Below are 24996 nucleotides of genomic sequence, written 5' to 3'. Positions count from 1 at the left end.
CGACCAAACGAATCTTCCCGAAACGAGAAACGTGGGTTTATAAATACGTGCGTACAGCGAATTCTCGAAGATTATAAATAAAATCGTCACACGTGTATGACGTGGAATCTTCCAGTTTTTGATGCAAGACACTTGTGTTACTAGAGAAAATCACCACCTCGAATTTCCCGAATTTCGAAAGGTCTGGAAGCAGACGTTCGAGAGATTCGAAACTCAGATTCTACGCTTTGAAGATTATCATAAATAGTAAAGGATGAACGCTGTGTGCGTTACGAAAATCATCGATTTCTCGAATTTCAAAGGTTCGAGACTCAGATTCTACGCTTTGAAGATTGTTGCAAATCGCGAGCGATAGGAGCGCTCTGTGTTACCGACGCAGAAGGTACCCAAGTTTCGAGACACCTTTCCTGCACCAGCCACTGGATCATTGGCAATTTTCTTTCGCATTCGACACCGGTTTCCTCCAATCGCGTTCGACAAATCGATACATCTCGGTCAATGAAGCGGCAAAGCGTTTTGGAGAACGATCGCAAAGAGGAAACGCTGAAGGTGGGCTAGGCCGCAACATCGCGTGACAACGGTGCGCGTAGATCCGAGACAGGTAGAGAAGAGGGTGTGACAGAGTGTAATCTAGGAAGGTGCATAGTCAACATCGAGCAATATGGTGCCTATGGTATAAACGATCGACAACGGAGGATTGGGGGAATCGGTACCTCCGGGTCCTGGATCTGCTCGGAATCCGCCGATGTGCTCGACGTCTTCAGGATGCTGTACAGCTTTACGTAGGGGGCCTTGATCAGCTGTTAGCCAATATAATCGGCCGTATTTAGCGGTTTCTTTGGCTGGATTTACACCTGGTTCCCTCGATCCTCGCATCGACATCTCACGCCCACTCCGCAGGAATATTTTTACTTTTACAAGTCGAAAGCGAGTTCCAAAAGTTGTTAACATTCTCGAATTTCATTTACACGATATGAAAAGAACGATTAGAAAATTTCCACGTAAATCTTCGATTTTTCTTACAATTTTCGCGAAACTGTTAAAATCTTGCAAATTTGAAACGCAAAAGATTCATAACAAAAAGAGTAATAAAAATACACGGTTATTTTCTGTTTATTCCACTGGAAGATGTCGATGCAAGGATCCAGGGTATACTGGAAACACTAGCGCTAACTTTCCCTTTCTGGGAAATGAAAAACAGGTGGGCCAGAAAAAAGAAAAGCTCGCAGCAGACACGCGGAAAAGAATCGATCCGGGGAGGATCGGATGATGATGACGATGATCTCAGTGCGTGAACGTGACGCGAGAAACGTGTTGTGAAGACGAAGCGGTGCGGCGCTGGCAACCAATCGATAACGAGATGATGACGATGAGAGCCAAGAAAAGAAAAGAATACGGAAAAAAAGGAGGAAAACGAAAAGAAACGAGCGAATGAGTGGAACAAAAGTTGCGAAGAACGTACGACGTGTTAACTGCAGTTAACACGATCGTCCGACAAACCAAACGGTGACTATGCTGACCGACAACGATGAAACCGGGTGCATCGACCCGGTTGAACGAGGCTCGTGCACGTTGCGAGATGAATCAAAGAAATATCGAATTATCGCGAGTACGACACGATGATCGACGAGGATAAATCAAGTATGCGTATGCGTGAATAGATTCGATGCTTGATCGCACGTGATCACGCTGAACGATCTGTGACACGCGTGCTCAGCTCTGCTATAGCTAGCACAGAGTATTCGCCGCGCAAGGACGCTACCCCCACCACCGATTTTACGGTGGCGCTACACGGCGCGAGCAACGGCTCGAGTCAGCTATTGTAAACAAATACCCGTTGCATTTGTCACGCGTATTGCAATGCGAATTGCTTGTTTATCTATGCTGACTCGACTCGTCGAACGTACTATATATATCTACGTACACTTATCGCATAAACTCTACGATTAAGTTGCAATGAAAGCGATAGAAACTAGTGTAGCGGTTAGGGTTCGAATTTTCATATTCTCCAATCGATATACGGCGGTAACTTGGAAACTGACGAGAATTCCGGAAAGGTAGATATCTTTCAGGAAATTTCGAGTGTCCTTTTTTTCATAGTAGTGGGAGTAAGATAAATATATATGTAGGTTCTCGACATGCTCGAAGAACTGTAGAATAGTTTCCGGCCAGTTTCCAAGGCTCTACTGTATACAGGGTGTCTCCGAAATGTATGTACAGGGTATCCACTGAAAAACTGTTGGGTTTGAAGAAGTCATAACTTGTTCATTTTCTTTCTTCTTGTAGGTTATAGAGCATACCTTGGAAATTAAAAAAAATATTTATTAATTATATTTTCAAATCAAATAATAAAAATTCGAAGAATTATTTCAGTTTTATATCATTCAGTCTCTCAGTGGACACCAGCTAGTTCCTCGTGAAAAAATATGAAGATACAGAATTGTTTTACTTCGTTTGGATCTTTACTTTTTAGAAAATCGAAGAAAATTCAATTACTCAAAAAGCAGGTGCTCTATAAGAAATTATACATTCTACATTTTTCTCCTATTTATTTACGACGAATCTAACGTTCGCTTATGTACATCTTATAGGGACACCCCGTACACTTGGATCCCGTAAAGATGGGAAAAACATTTGCCGTGGACGAAAAAGTAATCGGTTCAGCGTGGCAACGTGAAACGATACCGCGGGAAAATAAAAGTGGTGGATGTCGATGAGCAAAAGAACGATTTTCGGATGAAAACACTCACCTCCCATGATTCTCTCGTCAGGTCGGAGATCTCGTCGCTGTCCTGACTACGGGGCTTCCCCTCCTCAGTGGCTTCTCCGGGTTTTCCAGGCTCGTGAGGTGATAATTCGGGTGACAGGTCGGTGTCGGTGTCCAACAGGATGTAGCCACGTTCCCGCCAATAATTCTCGTCGAGCTCTCCATAAAGGGATGGCACCCACGCGTGGATGAACCTGTAGAGGTCGTCCACCCTGGAAACAGCGAGATCATACCGATATTAATTCATCACGGCCAGCTCCATTCTCTGTTCACCGGTTCTCGCGTGTGTTTATCAGGCGAACATACGAGAGATCCAGTTGTGAACGCTCGTATCGCTTGGAACCGATAACGATAATCGGTTATGTAATATCGGTTCCAGACCCGTACGTTTCCGATACGCGACGTTATGCACGGCCACTAGCGCGAGATAATGGAAACGAAGCTTCACGAAGCGCAGTGCGCAGAGTGATGCAGCTGAATTCGGATCATCTGATCGTTTCGTAACGGCTTTTACACCGGGATTATTGCGACGTGATTATTATTTCATGTCAGTGTCGTTTGAAACCAACTGTGAGATAGAATACTCGAGTGGATTCCTCGCGAATGACACGAAGGTCGATAATTGTACTACGTGATGCACCTGCTGCGTTATTTATTAGCTTCTAGAACACTCTGTCTTAAGTGCACCGTAGCTTGGATAACGTTTTTTTTATTCGAAACTTAGCTTCTCTACGCTCGTGAATGTTCGACTAAAAAGTTTCTCTGAAACAACGGAATTTCATGACTCTTTCAGATCTCTGGGTTCCACGAAACACGTAGATTTTTTGATTTCAGGCCAAATAAACGGCGACGTAAACTATGCGTCTTGGCTGTCGGTTAAAAATACCGGGCTTTGAAAAATGTATTGGAAAATTGTAGAACGGAACTGTTTTGACTTCACTGATCTACTACCTTCGATTCACGAATGGTAGGACGTTCACGTGCTGGTTGTAAACGAAGTTCACCATGCTGCTCATGCTGTTCAGCGCCCAATTCATCTTGCTGGCTCGTCAGGTGTCGTGCTCGTTCGCTCAACCGTGTCTCTCTATTCAGACCTTACGTTAACAGATGTCAAACAGATGTCTCTCCTCGCCACCAAAGATTGGACAACAAAAGTTTCCGAACTTAACTCCTCGCACGAGTTTTTTAAACTGGCACACTTTCAAAACACCGTATCAACTCGATTCTAGTTACCGTTTCGAACGATTAGACGATTAGAGAAATAGAGAAATAGCGGTTGGAAGTTTAACTGGCTGCGAGAGTCCAGAATAGAGCAACTATGATGCACAACTGACTAGATTCCGCAGAGACACTTGTTAGAATCACGCCCCAGTCGGCAGAACAAGAATTAAAAGAATGAATCACCCGGGAAGTATGTATATTTATTGCGATTACCTACGATGACGTAAACCTGTTGCGACAACGTGCGAAATTTAGCTTGATTTTTACGCGAACCTATTGTCCCAGCGAACGCGACGTCGACGCCTATGGAAGATCGGTATTAAGGCGCGCTTTCACGAGACGTGCGAATTGATAGGGAGTAGGAAGAAGAATGGTTCGACTTGGCCAAATAAATTTTAGGAGTACTGCGTGCAAAAATGTTTTATCTTTGTAACATTGTTCACCACGCGTCGATTATATCATTATCATTTGCTTGTTATCGTTTACATGGCGTATCGATAGCTGGTTCAATAACGGGTGTTTTAACAAACGTTTATGGTGTAGCGATAACTGTAAGTCGGTAATGCAGAGAGACAACAAATAGTATATTGTCGGATATAGCATTTGGCTTGTTAATTATGATACTGTAGCCTAGGTTACGAGTTCAATTTGGACTGTACAGGATTAGCACGTAATAACTTCCTATCGAAATACTGGGATTTAATAAATTAACGATATCGACTATTGACAGATTGTCACCAGAAAATAGGTTAGTTATAACCTAAATTACATCGTACATCAATTACGAAAAATCGTAACATCTAATCGAAGAAATTATTGTATCTTGAAACATTTTTTAATTAGATTTTTCCTACGATTAACGAGATCATCGATTACCAGATCATATCTAATCATTTTCTTTCTAGCTCACTACGAGATTCGTAAATACTAAAAATCTCAAAATTGAGATCTAAATATTATTTCAAACGAGCTGCAAATACACTGACTACCTCAACGTTTCAAAAAGCATCGAAATCCAGCCACAGAGTGCATACTGTGCATTTTCAACACCACAAACTAAAAACGAGCATTAATCGAGATAGGAAGCGATAAGAAAACCACCCAACATCTTCGTTTTATCGCAGAAATTCATTCGTCAAAAGACGACTGCTCTGTACGCAGCTAGATAAGAAAATACCTCTAATCTCCATGACCATTCAGCACTTAGACGAGAGAGGGAGGTCAGTGCAATACGTTGTTGCTCTGAACGATGCTACGGCGTAGCCAAAGAAGAAAACAGTCGCGTGAGTTGAACACGTTTCTACGTCGTTACCTAATCACTGACCATGTGACAGCCCGTGGAGACCGTCCTTTCTATTCCCCCACCACGCGGCGCGCGCACTATCGTAGCAGCAACACGTTCAAAGGGTCAGAAACACGCGTCGAATCGAGACGAAAACACAGAATTATACAACGACGCAACGTACACGCGAAGAAACGATTTCTGAGACGGTTGGACGAGCGTCGCGTTTCCGTCGCGTTTTCTTCGCGCAGACAGACTAGTATCGCGTACGCGAGCACGGAACGGAAAAGTTGCGAGTGCTAGTAGCACGTTCGATGATACGCCAAGCGTGTCACGTGACATCTAACGCGGGGTTCACGTGTACCGTGTGTGCTCGGGTATTGAAGAGCGATCGGCACGACATTTTGAAAGGTGTTCACAGAGTTTTGTCGGATGCACAACGGGTTTCCGAAGATATATTTTAAGGATTTCATGGTTGAAGGAGAGAAGTTTCGGAATGTTATTTTTAGAGGCGATTTGGAGATACGGCTCTGATATCATGCGCGAGATACGAAATAGACGTGTTATTTTATGAAACTCTGCGTCACGCCAAGTGGAATATCTAGCTTGGAATCTCTACGGTTTAGAGGTTAGGTATATTGAATTTAACTCGCGTAACAATAAGGCGGAAATGAACTAGTTTCGTATGAAAAAATATATTGTATCATATAGAGAATAGATTACTTGTATATTAATAACAATAGATATGTACTTTTTTTATTTTAGACGCAGTGGAATTTCTTATACGAAGTGCTGCTACTTTGCATCGACGACTAACCTGATTTTGGTCATCATCGATTTATTCTTACTGCCACACATTGATAAAAATATCTTACACTTGCCAATTCGACTTCGAATCGAGGAGATTCGTAGGCAAGCGGATCTTTGACATGAAATGTGTCAATAGGGCGAGTATTGTAAGACTCGTAATACTCGAATTTCTATATATAACCATCTTTGTACGGCGCGACCTGGTAATTGGCATCGTTCTCCAAAAATTTCTCTCTGAAGAGCGTTGCCAAACTAAGAATTACGCCTTAAAATTTGTTTACATTCTAACAAAAACACGACTTTATGTCCGCTCTACTTAATTACCACGAATGACAGAAATTTGTTGAATGCAATCGAGCTTAACAGAAGGAAAAAGAATAAAAATATGACGTCCATTGATATTAAACGAAAATTTGCCAATTACATACTACGTGCCTTATCTAATCTACGGTAAACTTAAATACCATTAATACTCTAACCGTAGATGAAATTTATAAATCAATCAAAAATTAGATTAAATTAAATATTAAATCTCTCCAATATATTTCAGCTATAACAGAAAAAAAAAAAAAAAAATAGAAAAGGAGAGTTTCTCAACCACCTGGCTAAATTATCGACCATGCATCTCAGTATCAAAATCTTTGATAATCCTTGAGAAAGAATTAAGTTATCACGCGATCGTTATCGTTCTTCTTCGAATTTTATTAGTATGTATCGAAGCACCTACACAATCGAGCGTCTCGAATTAGTAAAATCACACGCAAAGAGGAATATCGTTAAACGTTTCACGATGTTGACAAACGAAAACGCGATCGTATAAATAGCGGACACGATGGTCGGACTCGAGATCTATTTTGCGACTCTTGCAATGGAGCACGTGTTTCGCTCGTAACTTTTCACCGATCTCGAGCGTGGTACCTTTGAGTTTACAAAAATAACACGTTGCTCTATCCCGTGAGAATTCATATTTCGCTCGACTGGAAACGTTGTACCAGAATAATTCATCCGTCGAGCGCGAGCACAATCGATTCGTCTTCTTCCACTGGTCTTCCGCGGAAGCGACGCCATTGCGAAACGCAGAGACAATGAAAAATGAGAAAAGGGCTTTTTAGAGAACACGTGAATGATAATTTACGAGGAACTGAAATTTTCAAAGATCCGCTCCTAATAGTTATCATTATAAAATCTATATGTAGTCGTAAATATTTTATAAATATTAAGAAATTTCTCTCATTTTTCAGGATATGAATTTTTTAAAAATTAGGAAGATCATCTAAAAAGCGATATAGGAGGAATTGTGTTTTAATTTACCTGTTACGCGGTATGCTGAACCAGTATTCAGGCCGTAGTTTCTTCTTCCCGTAGCTCATAATAGGCGTGGAGCGCGGCATCTTCTTATCTTTGGGTCTTCCGGTTCGCAGTCTCAGGTACAGTGGAGGATCCTCGCAAGAATGGGCTGGTCTTGGTATTAGCTCTATATAACGCGACAGAACGACTCATTATAGCTTGTAATTCTACCATTTCTGCATTCGTTATTTTACTAAATGATTCTCTTGATATTTGCTTGATCAGTGCGGCATATATCTCGACGCGGATCTGCGATTTCTCTAACGAATCTTCGTACAAGACACACAATATTTATATCCACTGAATACATTTTCTTCATATACCAAAATAACAAAAAGAAAGAAGAGGAACAGAAAATTGTGAAAAAATAAGGAAAACACAAGAAGCTGATCTTTGGTGAGTATATCAAAGTAAAAGCATCGCATAAATCGCAGACGGTATTATCGGCAGAATCCTCTGATCGAGATCGTTATCCAAATATTACAGACGGAGCCGTAGGAGCATCGGCAAACGTACAAATCAAAAAGTAAAAACGGTACAGTTAGAAAACACGAAAAATGGACACAACACATTGCAGAAGAGGAAAATGTACGTGAGATACAGCGTGAAAACCGGAACCATAGTGGACGATCAATGGTGTATGATCGAGGTTGGCGGACATCGTCGCACAAGTTACACAGATTATCATAAAAGTCATACATAGAGAATAAATGCATTCGTGTGCAAGTGCAGTGGCAAAATCGAACGGAAGGTGTGAGCATAAGGTAAAAAAGTATTTAATTCTGAAGGAACACGTAATCGTCGATGGTGCGACGAGCAATTCAAACTGCACGATACAAGAGTTGCACAAAAGGTGTAAAGAAATAAAATAAGGTGTCGGAAGGCAACAACGAAATCAATGATATAAAATTAACGTTTTGTGGAAATATGGTGATTTATACGAGAGGGAAAAAGCAAGCTAATACAGTATGAACCTACCGAGGCCTTCGAGTTCGGGAAAATTAGGTGCTTGGACTAGAGGGACAACAAAACATATGATATTACTGCATTAGTATGAATTCATTGGCAGACGATCGTGAAACCCGTTTTGCTGCCTTACAGAAACCAAAATTTTACCACTGATAAATTTCTAAGTAACACTTTGTAACACGTCAATTGTTAAATGTAAATGCAGCATAAAGGGTTTCAAAATTCTAAAGACATAATAATGTTCCTCGTTTAAAATTAACGATAACGAGCTTAATAATGAAGGGAGTCGAAACTGGACTTTGTAACCGAAAGCAAAACAGTGACAGAGTCCAAACCATACGATTATGATGGAATCGTTCTTCCTGGAATCTGTGCCAGTTATTTAAAACACTTGGAACAATGTCAATTCTCTGGGGCTGTTTGTTCGCAACAAGCAGTTTGACACAGATTCGTGGAACAACGTTCACGGGTAATGACACACCGAATATAAAATGTAGAACTGGTAATGACAAACGAGTAGAATTTTAAAACCATACAGAATATTGAAACTACGTTCAATGTGTAATAATGTAACGTAAGCGCGTTTGGTTAGATAATCGTTAGAATTTCCATTTGTCTGTATTAGCGGTAGAGTTTGTGTGGAGAAAAATTTGTAGCCGAAATCGAATCCAAAGGCGCTCAAAAATTCGAAGAAAGGGATAATAATAAATGCACTAGCAAAATAACATCGTTTAAGAAGCCGTCTATACATACGAGCGAGTGCAGTGCGTGGAATGTAATCCCGTTTGCCATCATTATTCGCCGTTTCTTTCATGTATTCGCGGCTACGTGTAATTAATTATAGAGTTATCGATTCCTTCGAAGGGTGTTTCTTTGTTGACGTAGGCTCTTGTGTGCAAGCTGATCTCTCTAATAAGAATAACACTTTCGAAAATAACTATCCTACAAATAGTTCCTCAGAAATGAAACACCCTCTAAAGGACTGAGAAGATATTTCGTGTGAGCGAAGTCTGTCACAGTTATATCTTACAATCATCGAGTTAATCATTCCGAAAAATATATAGACTGAAATATATCGCGTTCCATAGAAAAACCGACCAAATCCCGGGACACTTACTGTCGAAACTGACGAACAGTTCCGGCATATCTTCCACAGAGACCATGCTACGATAATCCAATCTAGGCGCCGTGGTCGAAGTTTTGCTACCTCGACTACTGTCCACGCTGCTGCTACCTGACGATGTCAGTGGCTGTTGTCTGATAAACGTACCCACGGAGGACCGCCTGAAAGGAAACCATGCAATTATTAACGATTTAGACACCATTCAGAGATTGCGTTTCAAAATCACGAGTACACGAGGTTTTCTGTATCGTGTTCCCTGCAATTTCGAAGCAACGTACACACAGTAATATACATATTGCAACATGGTAACAGAGCGATTAATTCGTGGGGGAACGACATTCAAGGTAGACGTTAAGATTGTATCCAACGTGTATGTACGGCGAAATAAATTTGGATGGCTGCACGGGGATACTAAAACGCTGTGTTCGACTAGCGGTATATATATATATATTTTTTCTGAGCTCGGTGTAGTTTCCGATAAGATGGTGGCACGTTTACCTGGAAGCAGGAAAACAGAGGAAAGGCTGATCTTTTTTAACCTCGAGAAAGGCGTCAAAAGAAATGGTATTGAAAGATGAGATAGGTGAAGTTACGAGAATTAGAGTGACGTTCGTGAGAAGCTTGAAAAAGTGGAACGTACAAAAAAAAAACTCGAATAATTTCATATTCTACGAAACATAATCGTTCGCTGCTTAACATAGTTACAAAAAACGACCTTACACACGAGTCACGTTCATAAATACGGGAAAAACAACAAGAGACAACAAACTAGATATCTAAGATAAACGTTCAAAAAAATAATATGATAGTCAACAGCCAATTAGACATAAAGAGAGAGAGAAAGAGAGAGAGAGAGAGAGAGAGACAGACAGAGAGAGAGAGAGAGAAAGAGAGAGCCAAAGAGAGCGGAACAACAGTGGGCAGATAAAAAAGAAAAAATATAAGGACAATGTGGATTCGTGTGGATACAGTATAACTTGCTGGTTCATGACCGGGCCCACACTCACCCCATAAGCCCTCCTGGACCAGGTGAAATCTGAGGATTGCTGGTGTCCTGGGAGAGAGAGGAGGCGGTAAGTGGAGGTGTTCCTCCAGCTCTACCGCCCCCACCGCTCTCTTCGCTGGGAGTTTTAGCAAACAGGCCCGAGCTAAAGTCACTCACCAGGTTGATCGGCGAGCTTATATCCACCACCATTACATATTCTTTGTTAGTCACATTGGAAACGATAGTTAAGCTTTATGTTTAACACAGATTTACCATCACAGTCTGATAATACTGTTTTCAAAATATACACAGCTATTAAATTGAATTAATCGCTAAAGGTCATTCAAGGATGAATTCTTTGTCACACTGTTTACTTCAATGTTATTTATCTGTAAGCGAGACTTCTTGTATGATTTCATTCTCTCCCATTGATAAATATACTCCTTGAGCGACCAATTTATTCCGCATATAGAATATACCTAGTCATATTTGAAAAAGTAAAGTAAAAACAATAGTCACGAAAACAAAACTGAAAAAAAAAAAAAAGACGGACTATGATGGTACAAGGTTATCGATGACAACATCTGGACTGAGTTGGAAATGTTACACGTGCCCATTCCTTTGATTTGTATACTCCGTTCAGAAATCGGAAAAATATATCCCAAAGCGCGTTTCGCAAATGCAATAAAGCTGCTTGCTTCTACGCGCAAATTTCTAAAGAATATTCTATATTGTAATAAATGAGGGTATTCATAGTAAAACTTGTCTTGGAAGAAAACAACATATTTTTATCACGCTTGTGATATGATTTGTTCGCTATGAATAGCCTCAAATATGCTATAAATGTTACTTTGGGTTCTAAAAAATTTCAGCAGAAAGCAATCACACGAAAAACAAACGTTATACACCATATAAAGGAGGCCCGAGCATTGAGAACCTTTCCTGTATATAGAAAATATGCAAAATTCTTTTTCATTGAATTACTCATTCCTAACATACACGAGTATTAAAATAAAATATAAAAGCGTATTATTAATTTTACAAAATTATTGTACCATATAAATTACAAAAAATTTGTCTAAATTTTATAAACTTAACAGGATTCAGTATTATCACCTTGAGAAAACTTTGCTGAAAACTGATGAATGATGGGAATCTGCGCTATTAGGAAGGCTCGAAATTTTATCAGATCCAGATTTATTTTCATCTTCCTTTTCACCAGTTAATCCTTCCATCCATGACAAAGGATACGATAATCGTTTTAACATCTGAAAAAAGAGTGACCGTCAAAATAAGACACAGATAAGTAACGAATTTTAATACTACCTTATTCCTACGAGTCTCTTGTTTATCGTCATCTTTATGTTCCTCATCTTTCTCAGGTTCCTCTGCATTATTACTTTCTAAGCTAAAAGATACCGAACTCGCCTTCTTTCTACCGTTAACGGCAGGACCGCTATCTAGCGAATCAGTTGTAATGTTCATCGGAGCAATAGTAATAGGAGGGACCCAATCTGAAGATAAGACAATATCTGCGTCTGAATATACTTTCTTTGTGGGGTTAGGCTGAACTACTGGGAAAAGGGGATTAGGGTCACGTATGTCAATACCAGAGTCGTGGCATGACAGTTTGACTAGAGATCCTTCTTCACCTCCGGGAATCGCCTTCGATTTCGCAGAGTCCACCTGTAAACATCAGTGTCCATTAAATTTTGTCTTTCAATTAAAAACTTAGTAGTGAAGTTCAATGATAACGAACAACTAACTTACTTTGTCAGAATTTAATGAATCTTGTTGATCATCTTCGACTGGCCATGGATATTGATCTTTGCTAGGAACTGGCCAGTGATGATCAAGCATAGAACGTCTACGTTCCTCTAACGTTCTACTAGCTTGACCACCACTGCTCACATCTTTCACTTCCTTCTCCTTCTCTTTCTCCTTCTCGTTTTCTTTTTCCTTCTCTTTTTCTTTCTCCTTATCTTTTTCTTTTTCTTTTTCTTTCTCTTTGGTTGTCGTTGTATCTTCCTCCTGCAAATGAAATAAATAATTTCAATTTATGATCAGATAATTATGGCAATATAAAATTGTTTCTTAATGTATAAAACATACGTTTTGGAGATTGGTAGGAGTAACGAAATCTCGATCAAAGGCCTTTGGAAAAGCATCTCCATCTCTTTCAGTACAACTGCATACATTCTCACTATCATCTGCTGTTAATTCAGGGAAGTTTTCTTCCTTTTCTGGTGACTGACATTTAACACTTTCATTTTGTATAGGTTTTTTCATATAATAAATTTCTGGTTTCTTATCTAAATTTCCAGATTCCGTATGTCCTACACGCATATGCGCAATATCATAGTAAATTGCTGCATTCACTACAAATTCCATTGGTGCAATTACACCATAAGACTCAGCTCCATGTTCAATGACAAGAGAATCGGATACATTAGGATCAAACATGACTGCATTTGGTGTAACTAGTAGCACTCCACTGACAACACCCTGTGAATAAAAGATAAAATTAATTTTAGTAACAGAAAAAGCCATAGAAAAATTTCAAGAAGATTTATATAAACGTAAGTTGAAGAGCCTTACCTGACCATCTGTGATATGACGAACATTAATTTTCAGAAATCTTTCTTTAAATGGCTGTTCCTCTTCTTCTATAACTGCATTTGTAACACCAAGAGGTGTTTTTACTCTTTCCATATGGCTTGGTTTTGGTGACACTGGCCTCAAGTTATCCAAAAGTTCTATAAAAATGAGTCAAAGATTAGGTTTTGAATTATCTATTTAATATAAAATATCTTTCTTGGATAGATGAAGCTTGGACATATCATACAAAATAATTATGTGTCTGATACTATTTTAATACTACAGAAAGACACAACAACTGTTTCGTAACATTTATGTCAAATAAATATTCCAAATTTTGTCTCCATCTGATACAGTATTTAAATAAAAGTACTGGATTTAACAAGAGTGACAAATAGCGACATGACGACAACATCTGTATTCTGTTTGCAATAAAATTAACGTGCATCCTTTGCTTTAGAAACTTATAGGTTATGTTTGGTACATACAACAACGCCATGTTCTATCTATAGTTTACATCGTGACGCCGATCAGCTGACGTCGGACTATATATGATGGATAACAGAAAAATAAAATATAAAAACTAAGGTAACAAAGCATGATATTTCAAAAAATATTCATAATCATACACGTAAATATATTAGAACAGGATTATTTGTTCCAAATGATTCGAAATTATTCAAATAAATTATTTGCATAGAAACATATGGAAATGAACAAACACTATTTAATGAGTTATGTATTATTACGTGTATACTTCCAGGAATTCCAATAGAAACGGATAAATGTCAAAACACACAGAGTAGGTTAAATTGTGACTATCGATTAACTAGTTTAAATAATCGATCAAAACGTCTGTTAACTTAAGTATAAGTCACGAAGGAAAAAGAAGAATGCGCGGGAAACAGAGTGAGACAACGAGAAACACATGGACCCCCCTTGAAAATCGATCCGCCAATTTTCTTTCTACGTATACTCTACGTAAGGCTATACAATATCGATATACTATAATTTCTTTTTTACAAATACATACGTCGTTTATCTGATGTCATACTCAATCGTCCATTCGCCGACATTAATATACACATTGATGTGACTGCGTAATATGGCGCCATTAGCTGAGCAATTTCTACTTATCATTGCAGAAGATTTAAAAATTTCTTCTCAGCTATTTTCATTTCGTGAATATTTTTCCTTAGCATTTCTATATTTACAATTAATGTATTTTACCGTCGGCGTCACGTATACTATTTTTACTTCTATCTCTATTATTATTTTGCAATAGAAGCGGCTATCTACCAAGAAATTGCTTATAGTTTCCCTATGATTCATAACCAACATATCTAACAACTTCTAACAACGATTCACAACAAAGTATCCGTATCAAAACGCTATACTGTGCAGCGAATGTAATACGAAAGCAAAATTGGCGCGAACGCCTCTCTATGAATAATGCAATAGAGGACCGAATGGTACGTTCAGGTAAGTCGAATTGACTCACCTGGCCAAATATCAAGATGAATTGGGTCTCGATTGTATCTGACTGTGCGAAGTGTCGCACTGAATATTAATGCCGGTCTATTGCACGTATCGGATAGATAGGACTTGGCGTTTAGCTTGTTACATTAACATCTACGAACATACGGTTCATAGCAATGACGTATTGTAATATTTTTCTGGCGTTACCTGCGTAATAAAACATTAGCGAATTCCGCCAGTGGCGCAGTAAACTTTTATATCCATATGCTACTTATTTCTGTTACCTTCACCTAGTTACATATCGTATTGGTAGCATATGATACAGTCCAGAGAAAATATAATGTCAAGCGATGGAGTACGTTACAAGATAGAAATCAAGATAATATGATAATATTTCTGGAGTCGAGTAAAAATTTAAGAAATAGCCCGACACTTGAATTTCGAGTGGAATAAAATTTGTCTTATCTGAAAATCTATCTTACTTACGAAAGGCTTAAGTTTCCAATTGGTATGAAATATTTTACTCCGTAAATACGGATAGATATTTATAAATCGTAATAACCTTGTTATTAAAGTCTACAAAAATTCTACCGATCGCAAGATCGATTAAAGATGATTTACAGGTGAAAATTTCAATTGCAAACGAGATTCCAGTGCGAAGAGATCAACAATAGCCCATTCAAATCTCACGCAATATTGATCAAGTTGTCGTCAGCGTTATGGCATTGAATAGAAAGTTGATATACCCGCGCCAAGAACCATAAAGTCTAATCATTTTAACTTCCTATTCCTGTGTTCCAGTACTTTATTGCGTAATTAGATGAAATGCCGTAAACCGGAACAGAATGGGCAGATAGATAAAAATGAATTGCCTTTTTCCTCGGGAGGTAAGTCATCCTGAGACTCGTGATCATGACAAGGATCTGGACTAGGTGCGTCTGTTCCGCCTTTTGTTTCTCCTTCCACAGGTATCCACAGCTGTTGGCCAGGGTAAATGAAAGTACTTCCGAGCTTGTTAAATTTGCTCAGCTCGGATGGTGTTGTATCGAATCTCGCGGCCACCGACGTCAGCGTGTCCCTGTCGCCCACCTGCAGCAGAGAAAATGGAGACACGAATTACACGATTAGCCAACGTAATTGACAGACAAGTCTAATAAGGAAACACGCGTTGTCCCCCATTGTCCACGACAAGACTGACTACGGGCGGGGTCTTTGGACTACTTTGTTCGTTGCCTTGCATCACTAATGAGAGACAGAAATAGATTACGGGAGTGGCAATGTTTACACTAAGGCATATATCGCACCATACACGGTAAGCGAGACGAAAGTTCACTTTCTGAAACAATTTTATAAAATCCTAGAAGTATTCCTCTTCAATTACCCGTAGGTAACTTAATTTAGTTATATTTTGACTAATCTTCGCTAATTTTATCAAACCGATGTCCTTGATGCGATCCTTTTTGATTTTGCAAGCCCGCGAAATTCAAAAACGATCGTTCGAAGTATTCGGGGTGTTCTATAAAATATAAGAAATAAAACTTCTCTCTTTCCCATAGAAACGGTGCAACAACTATCGTCACGTGGAAAATTCAGATTTTATCTCGACCAACGGTTCCTTCTATTTCAACCAAGCAATTTTCAAGGCGCCGGTCAGTGTGCAGCGTACCTAACCCTAAATGCAAATCACTAGCCACGGTTGCGTGCGAATAATAGGTAACGTGACTCGTTGAATCGATACTGGACAGCCCGAAAGCCAATCAGGGATCATCGATCGCGAAAGGGGGTATGTATCGATGACGGGTGTGCATCTAGACGCGTGGTTGACGTGCCAGCAGGAGATACACGGGTTTAGTCCGGGCGAATATCGGTGAAACGCAATTTCATGGGCCGATGCCGATGCAACGTCATAAGCCGTATCTTGCGTCGCAATTTGCAAATATCTCGCCACGCTCGATCGAATCGTTCGCGTGAAAGAACGATTCGAGTCGGGTGAGCGTCTCCCGCCAATATTGTCACGTGACGCGGCGCAGATGGCGCTGCGCGGATGTCGCTTCGTGGGAGTAGAACGAAGTTTGTCACGTACGGAATATATTTCTTACGGGATAGGTGTAACGTTTTGTAACGTTCCGCTGCATTATGAAATTTTCCAACGCGTCGTTTACGCAACGTTTAACGTCGCAATGCGCTCTGAAACGGAATGGTATAATGTGCGTGGCAGTTCCTGAAACGCAATACCACAATGTTCTCGTAACGGTTCACTGCGAACGTCTGTGCAGTGGCACCAGTATCGTCTTGCAATGTTCCTGGCGACGTTACGGTGCAACGTTCTGTGAAACGTAACCTGTCCGGTCTTTCAACGACGTTTAAACGTTTCGTTTCATCCGGTTGTCCGTCCTACCAGCTGGAGGGCAAGGTGAACGTGCGGCAAATTGAATTTCGCGCTCCCGTTTCGATTCAATTCCATCAGGGGCTTTCGTATCTGCGACTTGGAAATAAAAGATAGCAGAGGTACGATCATTCTCTCTGGGTCAATTAAGGTGAAACAATTTTATTTTTTCGAAGTAACGTTAAACGAATTTTCTGCAGCGATACTTTTATGTAAATAAAAATAAAAATAAAAAATATCTGGAACAGTTTGTATCGTTCATTATTGCTAATTTTTCTGTTTTCTGTTTAGATATTTCAAGAGCAGTTTCATTGGAGTATTTCAAGGACTATTGAGGAATATAAAGGGAGAGGAACACGGTTCAAAAATATAACGTATACATGTATTAATTTTATGATACACAATGGAACACGGTACAGAATATTACAGGTAACTATTTTAGAATAAGAGTACCCATTAAAATAGTTAGCTGTAATTGAACCAGGTATAAGATTATACGTTCAGTGATCGATGTTGTACCGTTTCAGATTTTATGTCCAAGAGGGTGTGGTTGGAGGCGTGCCTCGCCAGCCTCCTGTGATTGGTGGAGTAGTAAAAAATGGTAAGGTTGAAAAAGTAGAAGCTGGTGTGGGTGGACTGGAAGTAAGGGACTTAAGGTTAACGATGGTGGGTGACGACTTGATGGATGACCTGGACAGTAAAGCTACAAAGTTAAGCCCGAAGATGTATAGGTTATGTTGTCCAGAGGATTACAGACTGCGTCTCAAACATTTGATGAAAAGAATTTATATCACACTTTGTCCCCTTCGCTTCGTATATTTCATCCCTCTCCATTTAAACGATATTAAAATATCGCGGATTTTAATTGTACAAATTATTATAAAAATGTAAATATTTCAGACGAGCTAGATGGCGCTGTTGGAGATTAAGGTTAAACAATTTTTAGATTTCTCGAGCAATGAAAAGTCGTCAATGAGTCCACGAAAACGCTTCCTTTCATTCGACTCATCAGACTGTGACTCGTTTCCATTATGTTCTCGTTTCCGCAACAGACATAAATACATTCGTGCGTTGGCCGCAGGGACCATTAGGCTATTTGCATAATCCGGCAGAGACGGTGTGCAAGGAGATATCGGGTGACAGAAAATTGAATTCCTTGAAAGAGAGACCTCTCCATTCGCCAGCATATTACGTCTCTGATGCAAATCCAGTTCCACTGACCTTTAACGTAGCGTGTATAACGATCGTTCGACATTTTGCAACAATGTACCATGCTTGGACAAACGTTTAATTAACGAGGTTTGCTCCGGACGTTGTCCACGACGATTATAAGTTCAGCACGGGTGCTATGCATCGTTATGTTATCACAGTGGTTCTCATGGAAGCCATGTTCCAACCACACGGCTACGCCTGTCGGTCGTCTGATCATGACACGACCAAATCTACTGTGCAGTGGAATTCAGACCAACACGCGTTCCAATCAAGAACAGACGAAACGTCTGACTACAACGCGACTCGATCTACTTCTGCGCCTGGTAATTACTTCCCGACGAGTTTGCGTGGAATTTCGAACGAAAATGTGGTCCTCCTAACGAAGTGAACGTAAATTAGTAAATGCTCTTATTAACATTCGGTTCCACGGATTCAAGTTGTATTAAAATTGATAATGGAGCGAAAGAATCGAATAATACTCTGATTATATTCAAAGTGAAGAAGATGTGCATCTTATTACCCACGGTGTTGAAATTTACTCGCAAAAGTTTATTCGCTATCAAAAATTTACTCGTTATCTAAAAACGGAGTAATAAATCGTAAGATCGAGAGGTTAAGAGAAATCTTGATGAACACTAGGATTTAAGTGGAAGAAGTTTGACTGAAAATAAAACAGCTTTGTCCTAGTAACTTTTCCACATTGATATCGACGAACGTTCCACATTTTCTGCATTCCATTAACGACGAAATCGGAAGAAACGGGGCAGTCGTAGTGGTTGATTTGCTAAGAAAGATTAGGCAAGGGAAAAAGCGGCACTGGTGGTGCAGCTTGAAGTAGGATCGACCGGGAAGACAAAAAAAGCGCGGATCGGGGTGATGAAGCTTTTAAGCCGAAGAAAAAGGAAGAACGAGCGCCAGCAAAAGAAGAGGGATGATGTTTTGTAAAACGACAGAGTAAGAAGGCGACTCGGCATTGTTTCAGTTTCTGCGTCTTTAGTTTCAGTGGTTCTCAATCGCAATATTCATCGAAAATCTTTAAGAAATTAGGATGGATATCAAAAAGGCACTCATGATTCGTTTCCCTTTAATGTTTCGTGTTTTTAATAATTTCTAATAATTTAGTAAACTTAATAATAAATATAATTTACTTCATTATGAATTAATTTCTTTCAGGACGATGGTGGAATATCTATATCACAGGAGACACTTCATCAAAACTTTGTTAAAAATTATGTCAGAAAATCTTCGTTCCAATTTTCCAATTAGAATACATTTATACACCAACTTTGAATTCACAAGCAAGATTGGAAAAGGCCACATCAGTTCAAATAAATGAAACAATTATATCATTCACGGACAGAACACTACGGATAGAAGCAAAATCTCGTTGAATATTCAACATAATAGCATTATCCTTTGCACAAAATTCCCCAATGAAAACAGAATATGTTATTAAGGGAACAAGCTAACGGCGTTTTAATTATAACTTTAATAGCAGGTATAAATATTCATAATCTTCTTCTTCCTCTACAGTTTCATTCGTCTTGAAGACCAGGCGAGAATTTACCACCCAAGAAACGTCTCATTTTCCAAAAAATTACAAGAACAAGGTCTCGTCCATTGTCAGCAAAGACGCTTCAAAAGGTCCACGGCCCTCTGAAATCCATCGAGAAATCTGACAGAAGAAGAAAACAAAACCACGCTGAATACACGATACAATATCGTGATTATACTGTTCCCATGAAACAGCAGGATGAAAACACAACGTTCCATTAAAGAACAATCCAACGACGCTTGAACGATAACTTTAATAGCAGACATAATTCCCAGTGAGAACCCCTGTGAGATGGTTGACGTCGAGAGGGAGAGCCATCCCATTCACAAAAGATCGTGCAAGAAAGCTCCCGTTGTCCCGATTCTTCTTTCCTCTTTTCTTTTCCACGTAGCCGGGTTACCTTCGTTCCCTGCTCCTCCAACCCCCTAAGAGCTTCTTATTCAGGGTCGTACGCCGCGTTTTCGCGGTTTACGTATCCGATAATAACCCCCGGCTCTCAATGCCTCCCTTTTCTCCTCCGCTGCAATTATCCTCCTTATCTATCCTACCGGCTGAACCTTCGGATGCAATTTCTCCAAGATAAGACCTTACGGATAACGAGGCGAGAATGGGATTTAATTATCCCTCGGCGAAGAACAGCGAAGCCTCGTTGATGGTTTAATTCTTTAATTTTTGATATAATTTAATACAATCTTTCCGATTATGGTTAATTTACTAGACATTCGTTTGGCTCACGTGCCACCAAAGATAGACAATCTACAATGATGAAAGATGTACCATGAATCGAAGACCACTGTGCGACCATACGAGAAATACAAGGTATAATAAAAAGGTCATTATGTTAATTAAATTTAATTAATAAATTATAAAAATATTTTTCACACAGGAAAGTACCATTTTGACTGATTAATACAATTTGGTATAGTTCACGTACTACCTAAAAATATTTAACCCTTTACACTCGGTGAATTTTTCGTTATAGAAAAATAATAATTCGAAATCTAGTAAAGTTGACGATATTTTTAAAACGGTAAGTAAAAAATCGTATGCAAATTAAGACGCAGAATTATTTTACTTTGACATTCCACGCATCGTTGGGTAATTTTAAATGTGATATATTAGTTAACGTCGATTTTTAGGTTATGATTAAAATGGCGACTGAGGGCCGCCATTTTGAGGGTGCAAAGGGTTAACCCTTTCGCTTTGGCAGTTTAGTTCGACGAAGTACCGCCACTGAAGGGAAGCGCCGAAGGGAAGAAATATGCGTGGAAGGGTTAATGCACCATAATGAAAAATGTAGCAAAAATTGGGAACCCCTTTATGGAAGAAAACGAACCAAATACGACGAAACTCGCGATAAAAAATAGAACAGAAAAATTCTCGCCTGGATCGACTGCCATAAACCGAGAAACAGAGGATAGGTCCAGGTCTTCGAAGCGGAAGAGCAAATTTACCCGTACCCTGTCCATCGGCATCCACGATGCCATGGTCCATACTCCTCGAGTTCCTCCGAGCGTGAACGAATCCTCCGAGTGCTCCTCGCAAGTGGCGGGGGTCCCATTTAAATGAAACGAGCGTTTGCTCTCTCCGCGTTCGATACCTGTTCGTACCTTATTACAGAGCTGGATTTTTGCACGCTCGACGTTCCTGCCTCTCATCCAGGTCCGTTCAAAAGCAGTCTTCCTCGAGTTCTCGCCGAGTCATCGTCGTTGCTCTCGGTCCGACGCGAGTCTCACTCGTTAACTTCGCCTCGATCATCCGCGCGAACGAGATCAAGAGAGAGAGAGAGAGAGTAAGAGAGAGGAGAGCAGGAAGAAGGGAAAAAAGAACGCGCCGTGGCGTCGTTTGCGACGGAAGACGGATCGTCCTTTCGAGCCGAGCACCGTCAAAGGTAGCTTTTCAGCCAAGATTTCACAGTCGAAGTGCCGTCGAACGAGAGGTCTTTAAATCGTGTCTTCAATGCTCCTTTGTGGATAACGAATCGCCCGATCGCGCTCGAGATAGCAACGTTGGAGGAAATATCGCGAGGAAACTGGTCGCGAGGGTTGGAGATGATCGTTGATTGAAAAAGTGAAGAAGAAGTCACGATGTGAAGATGACCAGCGTGCAGACTGTTTACTGGGACGCGTGGAGAGGTTAGGGAAGACTGGTTTCAAGTGCTCGTAGGCTCTGAACGTGTGGATGCTTTAATTAGTAGCTGCTCTACGTGTAAGCTAGGTTAGGGAGCCAAAGAGGTGAGATGGGAATTAAAAGAACCTGGACTTATAGGGCACGAGGTTCGACACGGATCGCGAAGATTCCGAGATTGCATTGAGGTCTCGAGGTTGGGTTTTTGGGAATCAGGAACTGAGTTTTGAGATAGTCTTTGGAACTTTTGGTACCCTGGGGGTCCAGGGTGTCTAAGATCCCTTGGAGTCCTCGTAACCTCTAAAACAACTAGGATCTATGGAATCTTTTCGTTATCAAACATCCCAAATTATTTTGGGGTTGTTATTACCCTCGGTTCACGAATTATCAACTATCTCCAGATCACGCCAAATTCACGGGAAGTTTCAAAACTCTCTTCACCTACAATCCTCCAATATCCCTGCAATACCCAAAACACCCTAATCTCGATTCTACTTACACTTGGGAATCGCTTAATCTCAGATCTCGTCACTTCGAACCACGAAACATGGGGAACCAAAGTTCAGAAACCGAACACTTCCATATCTCATCCGAAACCAGTAATCCTTTTGAGTTTAGATCACGTTCTATACTCTACCCTAACTATTGTACTTGATAGCCAAGAAGTTACCCTGAAACGCCACTCGAAATTTCATTCTGCTTTCCTATTCTTCTGTAGCGAGTATCATTCTCACCCTCGCCGCTAGATGGATTCCGACTTCAAGGAGGTTCGAGGACTTTCTCGCAAGTCCTCGGAAAACCTCCGCTTCCTATATATATAACTTCCAGACTTTCCAATAGTGTCCCCGTCTGAGGCTAGGTAGCCTTACTGATGAGTCCACTAGTAGGCCCAGGACCTGTTCCTTTCGTCCCTTCTAGCACCACAATGAGAATATCAGCGACTAGCCAACATCAACAACCGTAGGGGAAGACTCCCTACACTTCCAATCTAATAATGCATCTACGTTAAAACTCACGTTTGTCAGATCGAGTATTTTATGCAAAGCCAAAAAGAGGACCAAGCCAATCAGCCCAATGCAAGTCCAACCCAAGAAGCAGTCGACATCGAACAAACGATCTTCAACGAACATGTCGTGTTTGTATCATCATCCTAGGTCTAGCATTCCCAAGTCTAGTGACTTTCTAGTGATCGTGGGAGTGCATCCTGGGCAGATAAGAGGGCCCACTGGGATCACAGGGCATTAATCGATGAACGACGTGTAAGGGTCCGAAACGGACGGCATAAGCCAGCTCTAATCGGTGCGCAGCAACGACGATTACACCAGGATGCACGGATTATAGGGCACTCGTGGTCGTTTCAGTACCGTTGCCAGGGATAATGGAGAGATCCGGCGGATCGAACGCGAGAGAGCCGAGAGCTCAGCCGCATGAGAACTTTCTATATAACGGTCCGAGTCACTCGATCTCCCGGTTGCTACGTGTTTATGTAACCACTTACGTGCTCGTTACACGTAGCCGTCGATATTAAATTGCTACCTCGGTGCATTGTGGCCGCTCTCTTCGACCCTGGCGATTGGGACAGTGATTCGGATTTCCCGACAGGTTGGAGGAGGCCATCGTTCCACGTCGATCCTCCTCGCCAAGATAATGCCTCGCCGCGATCCAGAGACCGAGGTAGCCTCTAGATAGCTATCGCGAGAATAGCCTGACCTAAACTGTTCCGAGATTCGTCGTACCCGTGGAAGGGTTTCTCCTTAAACGAATTCAGGAATGATCATCGAAATGGTGGTACATCTTGCAATAAAAATCGCTAAATCTACGATGACCGGTCTAGCAACGAAGGTAAATGAGAAAATGGAAGACAAACTTTAAAGAGAATGAAGAAAAAGATCTCGTGAGGACTATTAAGTGTATATTAGAAGACAAATGAAGAAGATAAGTGACCAAGGCAATAGCACTGAATGTGGAATCTTTAATCAAGTTTAATAATACTTGTGACACCTACTATAGAATGCTGTTGGCAGAAATTCTGGAGAAAAATCGTCCTCCACTGTGCAAAATGTCGAGTGATCAGCAGTGGAAGTCAGTAATTAAGATAAAGCAACAATTAATCACTGCTGGAGCCAAAGTTAGGGAACCTTCATCCCAAGTTAGACACTTGGAACATGGTCTTAAGCTAGACTTGGACATGTCAGTCTTTCAATTGAAATATTGCAAACTCCTCCCGTCTTATGTTAGCAAAAACAGGATATTAGACTAGGAAAATATGAAAATCTATAGTACGTTCTACCGTTTTGTTACGCAGTGTAGGTATCACCATGCGAGTCTGACCTAAACGATGCACAGATTCGTCGAAACCCTGGATTGTTTTCTCCTTAAACGGATTCGCGGAGCGATTTATATGGAGCGACACCGTGAATCCTGTACGCAGAATAATCGCCGAGAAGAGGAAATTAGAAGGGAAACTATACCGAGAAACGGCCATGTCTCTCCCTATTAGCTACCAGACGAGACTTCAGCGAACGAAAGTCGCTCTTTCACCGACGACGATGAATTTTAATTTCGCTACGCGATCGATGATCAGTAATCTCGCCGGGATTGATAGCCTGTCCACGTGAAAAATTGCGCAATGGGGTCTCGACTGATTAATCGCGAGTTGACAACAGATGGTCCAGATGAGAGGATTCAAAGAGGTGGTGTCGGACCAAGATTTCGTGAGGAAGAATTGGATCCATTCATCCAGCTTGGAGTAGAGGATCGATAAGTTATCGATAATACATATAGTGATATACAAGGTATATAGGTTAGGACGAATTGGACTCATCGAAGGGAATGCAAGAAGTTAATTATTAATTATGGAAGAAGACAATAATTATAGAGAATTTATACCATTTTGTTATGTCTTATTATAGACGATATACTTATAAATTTTGTATATATAATATAATATATATATAGAAATTTATAATAGTATAATATATATAATACATAGAAATTTTTTGATATAAAAATATAATATTAGTGTAGCTATTATTATACTTTAACTATTACATTTTTATTATATTTTTATATCAAAAAATTTCTATGTATTATATATTATAATATATGTATAATTATAATATTATAAACTTCTAT

At 40.2% G+C, this 24996-nt stretch overlaps 1 protein-coding gene and 1 long non-coding RNA gene across 17 annotated transcripts in view; one reads left to right on the top strand and one right to left on the bottom strand.

The window, feature by feature from the left end:
* Nucleotides 1-24996, bottom strand: part of mtd (TLD domain-containing protein mustard) — a 158336-nt gene that overhangs the window by 31894 nt on the left and 101446 nt on the right. For 3 of the 16 annotated variants that reach the window (XM_017898195.1, XM_017898197.1, XM_017898202.1), the window contains 12 exons: nt 15454-15670; nt 13103-13260; nt 12617-13009; nt 12275-12535; nt 11831-12190; nt 11621-11772; nt 10527-10697; nt 9514-9680; nt 8406-8441; nt 7392-7554; nt 2751-2979; nt 714-800 (listed from right to left, as the gene is read on the bottom strand). In XM_017898195.1, coding sequence (XP_017753684.1) covers nt 714-800; nt 2751-2979; nt 7392-7554; nt 8406-8441; nt 9514-9680; nt 10527-10697; nt 11621-11772; nt 11831-12190; nt 12275-12535; nt 12617-13009; nt 13103-13260; nt 15454-15670 — 2394 coding nt within the window. Of the gene's footprint in view, nt 1-713; nt 801-2750; nt 2980-3718; nt 4740-5165; nt 5232-5300; nt 5380-7391; nt 7555-8405; nt 8442-9513; nt 9681-10526; nt 10698-11620; nt 11773-11830; nt 12191-12274; nt 12536-12616; nt 13010-13102; nt 13261-15453; nt 15671-24996 lie in introns of those variants that run through there. The other 13 variants (XM_017898199.1, XM_017898198.1, XM_017898196.1 and 10 more) reach the window with 13 other exon arrangements.
* On the top strand, nt 7429-8399 carry LOC108546232 (uncharacterized). Its single transcript, XR_001890127.1, has 3 exons — nt 7429-7507; nt 7653-7823; nt 7914-8399. It is a non-coding gene; the product is annotated as an uncharacterized LOC108546232 (long non-coding RNA).

Source organism: Eufriesea mexicana, unplaced genomic scaffold (genome assembly GCF_001483705.2).
Source record: "Eufriesea mexicana isolate 0111107269 unplaced genomic scaffold, ASM148370v2 scaffold588, whole genome shotgun sequence".
Classification (NCBI taxonomy): domain Eukaryota; kingdom Metazoa; phylum Arthropoda; class Insecta; order Hymenoptera; family Apidae; genus Eufriesea; species Eufriesea mexicana.
Note: the sequence above shows the minus strand (reverse complement) of the source record. Positions and strands in the feature narration are given on the sequence as shown.